Source organism: Myxocyprinus asiaticus, chromosome 25 (genome assembly GCF_019703515.2).
Source record: "Myxocyprinus asiaticus isolate MX2 ecotype Aquarium Trade chromosome 25, UBuf_Myxa_2, whole genome shotgun sequence".
In the NCBI taxonomy this organism is placed as follows: Eukaryota; Metazoa; Chordata; class Actinopteri; order Cypriniformes; family Catostomidae; genus Myxocyprinus; species Myxocyprinus asiaticus.
Genome location: NC_059368.1, coordinates 38292181 through 38306207, shown reverse-complemented (window position 1 = coordinate 38306207; position 14027 = coordinate 38292181). Strand labels below are relative to the sequence as shown.

Here is a 14027-nt window from a genome sequence, read left to right as displayed (position 1 = left end):
ATGTGCTCATCTAAAGGATTGGGATGCTCCTGAACACTTCATATTCCTGTATTTTGTAGTCTAATCCATTAATTTCCAATGGCCGGTCATTTCTGACTGGGAACACAAGTGTAACAAAATGATATAAAACCAAAAATGATAAAAGAAAATGGTGCAATTTGTTTTTGTGTTTTCAGATACCATATGTGAACAAAGTCAAGGAATTGTATTCCAACTGGATTAAGTAAAAACAAATTGTTTAAAAAAAAAATGGTCGCCCGGATCAAAATGTCCGGAACACAACATAAGGGCTAAACTTTGCCATATACAAGCAGCTTTAATAAGGAAATAGCCATCAGATCTGAAAATTTGAAAAAGCAGATCTTCTTCAGCGTGTCTGATATCAACACAGATGAAACAAACACACATCTGACGCTCAGGTCAAAACAGGAAATCCAATAAAATAACGGACAATTCTGCTCAAAATGTTGTATTTGTGCTTAAATTTCAACTGCTTCTGGGAGAAAATGTGCAGGTTTTTTACGTGCGTTCTTTGTCTTTTCTGACATTGTTGCACTTTAATATCATGCAGTATCATGCTGACATATTGATTGATGTATGCAGTCATGAAATCAGAGACCCTCCCCTCCAAATCCGATCACAAGTTGTCACAGGAGACGCATTTAAGTGACTAGGTGTAAACAGCGATGTATCTCGCCTGACCAGATGTGATCGGATCACCCGAGACGCATCTTTACCAGGTGTAAATGGGGTCTTTCAGTCACTATCCTGCCAATGTATCCATTTCATGTATTTTTGTTTTGTTAAGACATGCATACATAGCACAATTTGCAAGCATTTAAACAAAGCTTTAGATCAAAATGTTTTTTAAATCACAAGAAACAGAAACTTAGTCAAATGTGTCCAAACTTTGACTTGTAGTGTATAATTTGTCTTTTGTAGTACACTGTAACAATTAAAAGATACTTGAGGCAACATTTGGTGTTCCTCAGATACCACACTGACAACCATCTGGAGATCCTCCATTCATCCTTTAAAGAGCCTCAAATATCCTTTCACAGGGCCCACGTTAAAAACTTTTTATGAGTGCTTACTGTTGGGGCACAGTCAGAGTTCCGTTATTTAAAGACTGTTATGTATAACTGTTAAAGACTAATTAAAGAATTCAGAGACAAAAGATGCTTGCACTGTAGAGAAACTTCAAGAAACTTCAAGATATTTTTCAAGAGGAAAAATTCACAAACAGAGCTTCTGTCTTTCCTTTATGATGAGGTTACTTAAGAAGGTGTTGACGGTCCTTGTTCTTGGATAACCAGTCCCAGTTCTTGCTGGAATTAAGTGCAAGTTTATCAGAGAACTGCCAAAAGGATCTCCAGTGGGTTCCACCAGTATGGCTTCTGAGGAACCCCAAATGGAGCCTTGAGAATCTTTCATTTTTACAGTGTATAAAGCATTTCTCATTGCTGTTGCATCACTTGAAATTAATCTGCAGCAACCATAAGGGCAGTTCAGTGTGTTTAAGCAAAATCAAACGGGACAAAAACATGAGTAAAAATGTGAGCGCTTTCTATTTATGGAGCCTTCTCCTCCTGAGTCATTACCTAGCTACACTGGTAAACAGCTGCCATTTGTACTCATGCTGGTTCTCACACTGATGACTCAAATGTGCCACGTTTCTAATGGCCAAAAAAAGAGATTATTCAAAAAGATCTGCTGAGACAGGGGAAGGGGTGCAATAAAAATTAAGTTTGGACCAACCAACTGAACCAAGAACTTACCCAGGTGGAGGCTGGATGAGGACCCGTGGGAGGAGGGCAGAGAGGGTGGAGGAGTCAGAGGAGAGTGACCAGGCGTCAGGCCAATGGGGCTGGGGGAGGAGGAGTATCCCAGGCTGTTGTAGAAAGACTGGCCAATGGGAGTCAAGCTGCTGCTACCACCACGCTTGTACAGGTCAGAATTGGCCAACAAGGAGTCCCGACGGTTCGCACTGCTGCTGGTAGAACTAGACACTGCAGGACCAAGAGAATGGGAGGGACAGAAGAGAAACAAGACAAAATGAGATAAAGAATGAATTCTCAATTAATCTCAATTAAGTCCCGTTCACACATGCAGTGACTTCTAGTGATTATTAATTTTCAGTAGGAGCTGGCAACTTCCGGAGACACAAGCGACAGCGATCTCTGGTAACTAGATGTGGGCATGTGTAGCGACTTTAAAAGTTTATGCAAATGAGGAGACTTTCAGCAACGACGACCAACAAGAGAGAAGACAGTGTCTGTGGAGTCCACTTCATTCATCTCCTGTGAGATACTGGAGCCCAGTTAGGGCTGGGCGATAAAACGATCTTGATATTTATAATGATAAAAAAGTCTACGATATAATAAGCATCAGTAATTTTCAATATTTAGCCAATGTTCTACATCTAGACAATCAGGTGTGTCGCTAAAACACAAGCAGTTAAATTTTCTCAGACTGTATGAAGTTGTTAATGTTAGCTGCCTTGTTAGCAATTAGGACGAGTCTGGACCCCGGGTTGATTCCATCCGAACTGCAAGACTTCATGCCGACGGTTGTGCCTTCTCATCGTCTCTAATGAGCAGAGTGACAAAACAACAGTGCTGTGTACAGATGTTCTTTATTGACATATCAAAATGACAGTGAATGCGCAGTAACAAAATACATAACTTTTAGTTGACAGCAACAACTGTGTGAGGCAAGAGACATTTTGCCCAGTATTTTAGCAACACACACGTTCCCAAACTGCACCCGAACGTGTCACAAATTTAGAGAAATTGACATGAAACACAAAATAAGTTTCCATCCATGGGTTTTTTTGCAAAAAAAGGAGTAGCGCATCAAAAAATTTACCGATATAGCTGATGGAAACGCAAATTATCGCTAAAATTTCACAAGTGTCAACATAATATTTTTCTGTTTAACTCTAACTCTATGTCGATACTTCAAATGTCACGAAAAACTGGTTTGGAAACACTTTTTGTTGAGAAAATTGGCATTAACACAAATTTAGTGTCACATGACTGAATTTACCCCAATCGTTAGCCTGTGTTAATCATGACGACAAGGTATACATCCTTGAAAGCCAATTTATTGTACGTGAAGTATTACTCGCACTGTTATGGATTGGCTTTCACGGCATACCTGCACAGATCCGATGCTGCAGACATATCTGCATCATGACACTTCCAGGAGTGCCAACACAAATGTCTTGTATCATGCACCAGTCATCGACAAGTGCACAGATTTTTGCAATTAATTTAATCGCGGTAGTCATCCATTTATTCATTAAATTTGCTTTTCCACATCATTCAAAATAATAGACGGCAGTCATGAAATTAGCCCACAATATAAAAAACATTTTTGTGCACCAAGATGTTAAATTTAAAATAAATACACAAGACTAGGAGAAAAGCTTCAGTGTGCTTTTTTTCACTAACTGTAGCGCGGAGGAGGGCGGGGCCGGGTGGAATGACGGACGCCCGGACCCCAATCAGCCTGATGAGGTGAGCGAGGGGTAAAGGCGACCGACGACGGCAGAGAGAGAATTATGGGCAGCTGCCTTGCATGTGTTTGTGTGTCTTTTTGTTTAAGTTTATTATTAAACTTATTTATATTGTCAAGCTGGATCTCGCTGCCTCCTTTCCCTTGTACCCCCTTTGCACTGGTGCCGAAACCCGGGAGGGAGGAGGGATGCCCGTCGTAGAATCCTCAACACTGCCGTCCACCCAGGGGAGCGCCGCTGCCATCTGCCGGGGGTGGAGTAGCCCGACCGCGGGGAACGGCCGCCGTCTGCGAGGCAAGGAGGGACTGGACTCCCCGACCGCCTGAAGAGATGGAGTCGCCGCCAGGGGCAGAGGAGTGTCCCCACCTGCCGCCAGAAAAGCGGAGGGGTGTTCTGTCTGCTGGGGGTCAGAGGTTTGACTCCGGTCCGTCCAGGGAGTGATCGGGGACCACGTGACGGCGCATCAGAGAACCGGTGAGTGAGCTTTTTCTCTCTCTCCTCTCTCCCTCGCGCTGTCGCTCCGCATTGGCCTTTCCCTCTGCTTTTTTTTTTTTTTTTTTTTTTGAGAGCCCACGGTAGTGATGTGTGTTTGAGTCGTTTTAAGCTAGATTTTATCAAAATGATAAAAAAAAACTTGTAACTCTGACAAGGTCAAAGAGAGGATACAGGATGTTTTTTCTTTCTTTTTAAAAAAAATCTTTAAATATTGAGAAGAGTATGCTATGGATTAAAGTGTGTCATTCCTCATTACCAAATGAGCATGTATAACATCAGAGAGGACACCTACATTCCCTGTAAGGTAATTTAAAGCTAACAACTTAACACTAGTTCATTTATGTACAGTGGTGTGAAAAAGTGTTTGCCCCCTTCCTGATTTCTTATTTTTTTGCATGTTTGTCACACTTAAATGTTTCAGATCATCAAACAAGTTTAAATATTAGTCAAAGATAACACAAGTAAACACAAAATGCAGTTTTTAAATTAAGGTTGTTATTATTAAGGGAAAACAAAATCCAAACCTACATGGCCCTGTGTGAAAAAGTGATTGCCCCCTAAACCTAATAACTGGTTGGGCCACCCTTAGCAGCAACAACTGCAATCAAGCATTTGCGATAACTTGCAATGAGTCTTCTACAGCGCTGTGGAGGAATTTTGGCCTACTCATCTTTGCAGAATTGTTGTAATTCAGCCACATTGGAGGGTTTTCGAGCATGAACAGCCTTTTTAAGGTCATGCCACAGCATCTCAATAGGATTCAGGTCAGGACTTTGACTAGGCCACTCCAAAGTCTTCATTTTGTTTTTCTTCAGCCATTCAGAGGTGGACTTGCTGGTGTGTTTTGGATCATTGTCCTGCTGCAGAACCCAAGTTCGCTTCAGCTTGAGGTCACGAACAGATGGCCGGACATTCTCCTTCAGCATTTTTTGGTAGACAGCAGAATTCATGGTTCCATTTATCACAGCAAGTCTTCCAGGTCCTGAAGCAGCAAAACAGCCCCAGATCATCACACTACCACCACATTTTACTGTTGGTATGATGTTCTTTTTCTGAAATGCGGTGTTACTTTTACGCCAGATGTAATGAGACACACACCTTCCAAAAAGTTCAACTTTTGTCTTGTCAGTCCACAGAGTATTTTCCCAAAAGTCTTGGGGATCATCAAGATGTTTTCTGGCAAAAATGAGACGAGCCTTAATGTTCTTTTAGCTCAGCAGTGGTTTTCGTCTTGGAACTCTGCCATGCAGGCCATTTTTGCCCAGTCTCTTTCTTATGGTGGAGTTATGAACACTGACCTTAACTGAGGCAAGTGAGGCCTGCAGTTCTTTGGATGTTGTTGTGGGGTCTTTTGAGACCTCTTGGATGAGTCGTCGCTGCACTCTTGGGGTAATTTTGGTCGGCCGGCCACTCCTGGGAAGGTTCACCACTGTTCCATGTTTTCGCCATTTGTGGATAATGGCTCTCACTGTGGTTCTCTGGAGTCCCAAAGCTTTAGAAATGGCTTTATAACCTTTTCCAGACTGATAGATCTCAATTACTTTCTTTCTCATTTGTTCCTGAATTTCTTTGGATCTCGGCATGATGTCTAGCTTTTGAAGATCTTTTGGTCTACTTCACTTTGTCAGGCAGGTCCTATTTAAGTGATTTCTTGATTGAGAACAGGTGTGGCAGTAATCAGGCCTGGGTGTGGCTAGAGAAATTGAACTCAGGTGTGATAAACCACAGTTATGTTTTAACAGGTGGGGCAATCACTTTCACACAGGGCCATGTAGGTTTGGATTTTGTTTTCCCTTAATAATAACAACCTTCATTTAAAAACTGCATTTTGTGTTTACTTGTGTTATCTTTGACTAATATTTAAACTTGTTTGATGATCTGAAACATTTAAGTGTGACAAACATGCAAAAAAAATAAGAAATCAGGAAGGGGGCAAACACTTTTTCACACCACTGTATTGATTCAGGTCTTAGTAAAGGTGATAGTAAATAAAGAGTTCACAGCATCAAAATGAGTGTGTTATGAGACGTTAGCATGTTATGAGGTTTGTAATCGCTAACATGTGATGCATTTCTCTTTTTACGTGACTGATGATCGTTTGCCTCGATTCTGATTCACAGTCTGCACAATTTTCAATCAAATTACTGTGTAATTTAGCAATTTCTTTTATAAAAAACTTAAGATAAAAATGCATTACATCACTCTTCATTCCAGCCCATATAATAATATGATCCATTCCCATTTATGGGAATATTTTGCCAAAAACCGCGGCGTTCACAGCAATCTCCCATTCATTCCAATGGGGAGTTCTGCAGAGCCTGTCAGAGCGAGTAACTATAACCAAGGGGGGCAGAGCTTAGCGAAGGGTCAAATGCGCTGCAATAGACCTTTTTCACACTCCGGGTTTTGGAACGCGTTAGTAAACGATTGCAGGGTAAACTTCGACAACGGTGAATGGGAGTGAATGGAAGAACACAGCAAATATTATTTTCACTTACCCATTTGCTCCAAGAGCAAAAGAAAAAAAATCCACTATTGTGTTTGAATGACTTTCCAGAAGAAGTAAAATATAGAGAGTGGTGGATTAAGACCACAGATGGGTGAAGATGCCAAATTTACTGTCACTCTCTCAGCAGCTGTAATAGAAACCTCCTCGCAGCTGTGGTAATTCATTTTTAAAAACTAATTATAAGGGTAATAAGTATATGTTATAAATTTACACAATATTTAAAAATTGATATGTAAACCTTTGCGAGATTTACGCTGCTAATTAAAGGCAGAAACACATCACAGTCTGTGAAAAAGGTCTATAGCGGGTTTCCCTCTTACGTAAAACTCTGGGATTCCCCCAATGTACGCATATATGCAAACATGAGGGACAGTCGATATTTTACATTGGTGTGTATGCTGTAAATGCATATAGTTTATAGTGTATGTACTTTTCCCAATGTATTCCCAGAAATGTTGAATTCTTTCCATTCAGTGTTGCAACTAACGATTATTTTGATAATCGATTAATCTTCAATTATTTCTTCGATTGATCAATTAATCGGATAAACACAAATTTTGTTTCCTGTATTTTATCAAAATGATAATGGCGTAAGGATTTGGTTTGTTTTACTGTACTGAATTCACGATTCTATACTCTCACAAAACTTTGAACAAAGCCTGAATAATGAAAAGTTAACTTTGAATTTGAAATTATTGTTATTACTTTCAGGGCAAAGGCAAAATAGTCCCTTTACTTGTAAAACTTAAAAAATACTGTTCATTAAAGAGTAAAATGATTAATCAGGGATAGAGTGGGACAAAAAAAATAAGCCCAGCATAGGGCAATGGTGACACCAGAATTGAAATATTAATAATTCTGCCCAGATGAAAAATACATAATTGTGTTAGAAAACATATGCATGTACTAATCGCTGATTACATTCAATTTAAGTATTTAAAATTAATATAGTAAGTTTAAAAATAGTATTGTCACTGATTACATGTTTCTAAAGATACTAAAAACAAATTTTTAATGGTCGTGTATGCTTATTCAGCAAAATAATGTTTGCCACAGTATACATTTACTGGTGAAATCAGACATTGCATTTGGCATTATCAGGACTATAAAAAATCACGATCCTTAGGCTGTAAAGTGACGCCACTGACGGAACTTCTCCGTGCTCACACAAATATCCAACTAATCGATAATGAAATTAATTGATGATTTTCATTATCGATAATTATCTATTTTTTTATAATTATGATGTTTGTTATCTGGTCTGTTCATGCACTTGCGCACTCCTCAAATCCTGTAAGAACGCCGCTTGTGTTCACATGGCTATATAAGCCGCGTTCTCTGGAAGAAACCTGGGTGTGTTAAATCGCTTTCTCTTAATACCTTACACTAAGTAAGAAAATCGGCGTTCTCGTTTACATGTTTCAGAATGCAGCTTTCTGCAAAAACCATGGAATAAACAGTTGTTTTCTTAAGTGCATGAAAATGTGGTCTATGTTTGAGACTGGCTCTACTTCTCATTCTACCTAAAAAACAATTCTCTCTTCTAATCCATAATTCTAATGTTTCCTCCAGTGATACAGACCTGAAGAGCCAAAGGCCCCGAGAGCAGAGCCAAGCCCCACACCCAGAGACCCACCAGTGCTGCTGAAGCCCAAAGAGGTGCTGGGTGGAGGTGCTGCACTAGTGTGGGAGAACAGTGAGCTGCTCTGGGAGCTGGGCGCCAACGAGCCAGAGCCGTAGAAGGAGTTGGAGGCCAGGCCGCTAGAGGGTGGTGGCGGCTGCTGCTGAGGTTGAGGCTGCTGGGGCTGTTGGCAGGCCATTGACCGGTACAAACCATTAGCTGGACCAGACATGCTGTTCCCAGAGCCTGAGGCAGATGCAGCCGCGGCTAGACAAGAATATTCAAGTCATTTTTATTATTTTATTAGCAATTACTTGGGATTGATTTAAAAATGAATCAGTGCATCTCGCAATTAATTCAATTAAATTTTTAATTGACAATTCAAAGTGTACATAAAAGCAGGCATATTCACCAGCCTGTGCAGCTGCTGGGTTGATGAGGAGTGGTGTTTGGACCAGTCTGACGGGTCCACCCAGGCCAGTGCGAGCTCCAGGACCCATTACCAGCGTTCCGTTCTGATCATAGTATGCAGGTGCCAGAACTTGGTAACCTAATCAAACCAACACAGATAGGGATCTGATTCAGTCTTTTAATGCAAAAGAAGAGTTTTACATTTAAGAGGCAAAGAGTGCCTGCACAGGTTTAAGGAGAAATGGGTAATTTCGGCATCACTAGCATCACCAATGGAATTCCACAAACACACTTTTGACCTTATTCACAGCAGCACCACCTTTGATTTTTGGATGACGGGAATGACAACAAGGCTGTGAGGGGTAGACATACACTATCTTCAATGGGCTGTACAGTTGTTTAAACTGTATTTGGATCGTTCCGCAGATGAAACAATGAAAAATATCTTTCCAAGAAATTTCAGTTCACAAAAAAACTCTACAAAACATGAGTAATGGAAAATTAGATGTGATCTAAGAGCTTCTTTTTTTTTTAGCTTTATACAGTGCATGCCATTGAAGAGACTGTAATCTATCCCTCACAGCCTCGTATTCATTCACTTAAAAAAAAATCAAAGATGGCGCTACTGTGAATAAGGTCTATCAACGTAACAGTTGTTCTTGTAAATGAAACTGTTTTACCAGAAAATTGCACATACCTTTAAAACAGAAAGAAAAGATGTGGGTGATTCACCTGGCATGCCTGTGAAGGCCAGTGCTGGGTTGGCGGCGGCTGCAGCAAGAGACTCCTGCTGACTCTGCTGGCTCTGGCCAGGGGTCAGAGGTCGCTGGTTGGTCCCTGCACGCATTACCTGGACGGGGGGAGGGAAGAGTTACAACAAAGCCAATAGTAAACCCCCGACCTCTAAAACAACTGGCTTCTTTAATCATTCACTATTATGTCAATAACGTCAATTTCAACGTATTTCACAGTGCAAGGGGTCGATGGAGCATTTCAGAACATGGAGAGGCCAGACAACAGATTACATTACCATACCAAAAACAAAAAGGGCCTCTTTCATCACTGATTAAGTGTCTATGGTTAACAAAGCACTGATCTAAACAAAGCTATGCTGACAAACAGCACATGGAGAATGTCATGCTTTTCCCTTAACACCTCAATTTGTCATGAGTTAAGCAAAGATGTCAGTTTTATACAGGAATCTTGGATTACATGCAAACAGTGTTGAGCAAGGTTATTATCATTAACGCTAACAATGACTAAGACGAAAACTAGCAGTGAAAATTTTTTCCGTTAACTAAAATAAAAATAATCTTTTGAAAACTAATGAAAACTAACATTACAAATGACTTTAGTTTTCATATTTTCAATCATTGTTGGATGAGCCGATGTAAATAATCTCTTAAATCTAATTTCTCAGAGTTTTCCTCAGGCGGCCATCTGATTGACATGTAAAATCAACCAATCACAGTTTGCCTGCATCCATGATGTTTGGAGGCATGTAAATCTGGGGAAGGGGATGACACCACAATAAACCAGCATGCGAGAAAGCGCTGACGGCAATATATTTTTAAAAAAATATATTTCACTCCATGACTCTTGGAAACTTTGCCAAATAAGCGACTTATTGTTCTCCGGTGCGGGCTGTCTGTGTCATGACCGGTGCGATTCTAGTCCATGCTGCGGAGATGTCGGAGAAGATCCAGCTGAACACATCGGCAATGGAACATTTACAGCAGATTTCATTCATGTCGGCAGGTGCTGTAGTATGCTGTGTTGTTGTAATTTGGACAAATAAAACTTTTAGGAAATCCCAGGAGATCAGCAGTTACAGAAATACTCAAACCAGGCCATCTGGCACCAACAATCATGCCGTGGTCCAAATCACTGAGATCACATTTTTCCCCAATTCTGATGGTTGATGTGAACATTAATCAGAATCAGCTTTATTGCCAGGTATGCTTACACATACAAGGAATTTGTCTTGGTGACAGGAGCTTCCAAACTGAAGCTCCTGACCTGTATCTGCATGATTTAATGCGCTGCACAGCTGCCACACGATTGGCTGATTAGATAATCGCATGGATGATTGTTGGTGACAGATGGGCTGGTTTGAGTATTTCTGTAACTGCTGATCTCCTGGGATTTTCACACACACAACTGTCTCTAGAGTTTACTCCGAATGGTGCCAAAAACAAAAAAACATCCAGTGAGCGGCAGTTGATGAGAGAGGTCAACAGAGGCCAGACTGGTTCGAACTGACAAAGTCTACAGTAACTCAGATAACCGCTCTGTACAACTGTGGAGAGAAGAATATCATCTCAGAATGCTATTCTGAGATGCGGGTTGGTGCTGTTTTGGTGACACGAGGGGGAGCTACACAATATTAGGCAGGTGGTTTGAATGTTGTGGCTGATCTGTATTTGTGTATACACACACACACACACACAAACCTGTTCAAAAGTTTGGGGTCACTTGACAAATGTTTCTCATGATCTTAAAAACCTTTTGATCTTAAGGCGTATTCTTAAATGTTTCAAATGAGTTTTGCAGACAAAAATATAATTGTGCCAACATATTGATTTCATTACAAAACTAATATTGTATTTAAAAAAATAATAATAATAAAAGCAGCCAATAAGTGCCAGACATATATAGGAACTCCTTCAATACTGTTTAAAAAGCATCCCAGGGTGATACCTCAAGAAGTTGGTTGAGAAAATGCCAAGAGTAAATTTCTGCAAATTCTAGGCAAAGGGTGACTACTTTGAAGATGCTAAAATATAACACAGTTTTGATTTATTTTGGATTTTTATAGTCATAATTCCCAGTTCCATTTTTGTTTTTACATAGTTTAGATGACTTTACTATTATTCTAAAATGTGAAAAAAATAAAACAAAATAAAAAATAAGTGACCCTAAACTTTTGAACGGTAGTGTATATGTGTGTAATATATATATATATATATATATATATACACACACACACATACACACACACACACACAGGCAGCCAAAAGTTTGGAATAATGTACAGATTTTGCTCTTACGGAAAGAAACTGGTACTTTTATTCACCGAAGTGGCATTCAACTGATCACAATGTATAATCACGACATTAATAATGTGAAATATTACTATTACAATTTGAAAAAAATGTTCAGAACTTCTTAAACTACTTAAGAGTTTTCATAAAAAAATCCTCCATGTGCAGCAATGACAGCTTTGCAGATTCTTGGCATTCCAGCTGTCAGTTTGTCCAGATACTCAGGTGACATTTCACCCCACACTTCCTGTAGCACTTGCCATAGATGTGGCTGTCTTGTCGGGCACTTCTCACGCACGTTACAGTCTAGCTGATCCCACAAAAGCTCAATGGGATTAAGATCCATAACACTCTTTTCCAATTATCTGTTGTCCAATGTCTGTGTTTCTTTGCCCACTCTAACATTTTCTTTTTGTTTTTCTGTTTCAAAAGTGGCTTTTTCTTTGCAATTCTTCCCATAAGACCTGCACCCCTGAGTCTTCTCTTTACTGTTGTACATGAAACTGGTGTTGAGCGGGTAGAATTCAATGAAGCTGTCAGCTGAGGACATGTGAGGCATCTATTTCTCAAACTAGAGACTCTGATGTACTTATGCTCTTGTTAAGTTGTATATCTGGCCTTCCACATCTCTTTCTGTCCTTGTTAGAGCCAGTTGTCCTTTGTCTTTGAAGACTGTAGTGTACAACTTTGTATGAAATCTTCAGTTTTTTGGCAATTTCAAGCATTGTATAGCCTTCATTCCTCAAAACAATGATTGACTGATGAGTTTCTAGAGAAAGCCGTTTCTTTTTTACATTTTTGACCTAATATTGACCTTAAGACATGTCTATTGCACACTGTGGCAACTCAAAAACAAGCAAAGACGATGTTAAGCCTCATTTAATGAACCAAATAGCTTTCAGCTGTGTTTGATATAATGGCAAGTGATTTTCTAATACCAAATTAGCAATTTAGCATGATTACTTAAGGATAAGGTGTTGGAGTGATGGTTGCTGGAAATGGGGCCTGTCTAGATTTGATCAAAAATGACTTTTTTTCAAATAGTGACGGTGCTGTTTTTTTACATCAGAAATGTTCTGACTATACTTTGTGATCAGTTGAATGCCACTTTCGTGAATTAAATTACCAATTTCCTTCTGAAACAGCAAAATCTGTACATTATTCCAAACTTTTGGCCGCCAGTGTGAATATGTACAGTTGAAGTCAGAAGTTAACATACACTTAGGTTGAAGTCATTAAAACTAATCTTTTAACCACATCTACTTTGTGCATGACACAAGTAATTTTTCCAACAATTGTTTACAGACAGATTTTCACTTTTAATTTGCTTTATCACAATTCCAGTGGGTCAGAAGTTTACATACACCAAGTTAACTGTGCCTTTAAGCAGCTTGGAAAATTCCAGGAAATGATGTCAAGCCTTTAGACAATTAGCCAATTAGCTTCAGATAGGAGGTGTACTGAATTGGAGGTGTACCTGTGGATGTATTTTAAGGCCTACCTTCAAACTCAGTGCCTCTTTGCTTGACATCATGGGAAAATCAAAAGAAATCAGCCAAGACCTCAGAAAAAAAATCGTGGACCTCCACAAATCTGGTTCATCTTTAGGAGCAATTTCCAAATGCCTGAAGTTACCATGTTCATCTGTACAAACAATAGTACGCAAGTATAAACACCATGGGACCACGCAGCCATCATACCACTCAGGAAGGAGATGCATTCTGTCTCCTAGTGATGAACGTAGTTTGGTGCGAAAAGTGCAAATCAATTCCAGAACAACAGCAAAGGACCTTGTGAAGATGCTGGAGGAAACAGGTAGCAAGTATCTATATCCAGAGTAAAACGAGTCCTATATCGACATAACCTAAAGGCTGCTCAGCAAGGAAGAAGCCACTGCTCCAAAACCGCCATAAAAAAGCCAGACTACAGTTTGCAAGTGCACATGGGGACAAAGATCTTACTTTTGAGAAATTTCCTCTGGTCTGATGAAACAAAAATGGCCATAATGACTAGGGCTGCAACTAACGATTATTTTGATAATCGACTAATCTAACGATTATTAGAACGATTATTCGACTATTCGGCGATTATTGCAACAATTAATCATTAGCTCTTAACCGATTATTCAGCTTGTGCCCCGACTTAAAAGGTTGTATTAAACGTGCTTGCTAACAATAAAGGACAAGATCATCTTTTAAAAATACCTCTAAATGACATTCACTGAATTAAAGGGAAAAAATACTTTTTATTATGTTTAATTCAGTAAAAATTTCACTACAAAAAATCCTATTGTTATCAAGTGTATTTGTCTTTTTTTCCATTAAGAATAGTCTAAAAATCCTAAAAACAAGACACATTTACTTGAGAAGTAACAAATAAGATATTTAGACATGCTTTAAGAGAATGTATCTTAAATATAAGTGTATT

The 14027-nt window shown here is 39.5% G+C and overlaps 1 protein-coding gene across 4 annotated transcripts in view; it reads right to left on the bottom strand.

Moving 5' to 3' along the window:
- LOC127415780 (pumilio homolog 2-like) overlaps positions 1-14027 on the bottom strand; it is a 60799-nt gene that overhangs the window by 23222 nt on the left and 23550 nt on the right. For all 4 annotated transcript variants that reach the window (XM_051654690.1, XM_051654693.1, XM_051654691.1 and 1 more), the window contains exons 11-14: positions 9289-9406; positions 8558-8695; positions 8107-8412; positions 1779-2009 (exon numbers count right to left, since the gene is read on the bottom strand). In XM_051654690.1, coding sequence (XP_051510650.1) covers positions 1779-2009; positions 8107-8412; positions 8558-8695; positions 9289-9406 — 793 coding nt within the window. The remainder of the gene's footprint in view (positions 1-1778; positions 2010-8106; positions 8413-8557; positions 8696-9288; positions 9407-14027) is intronic.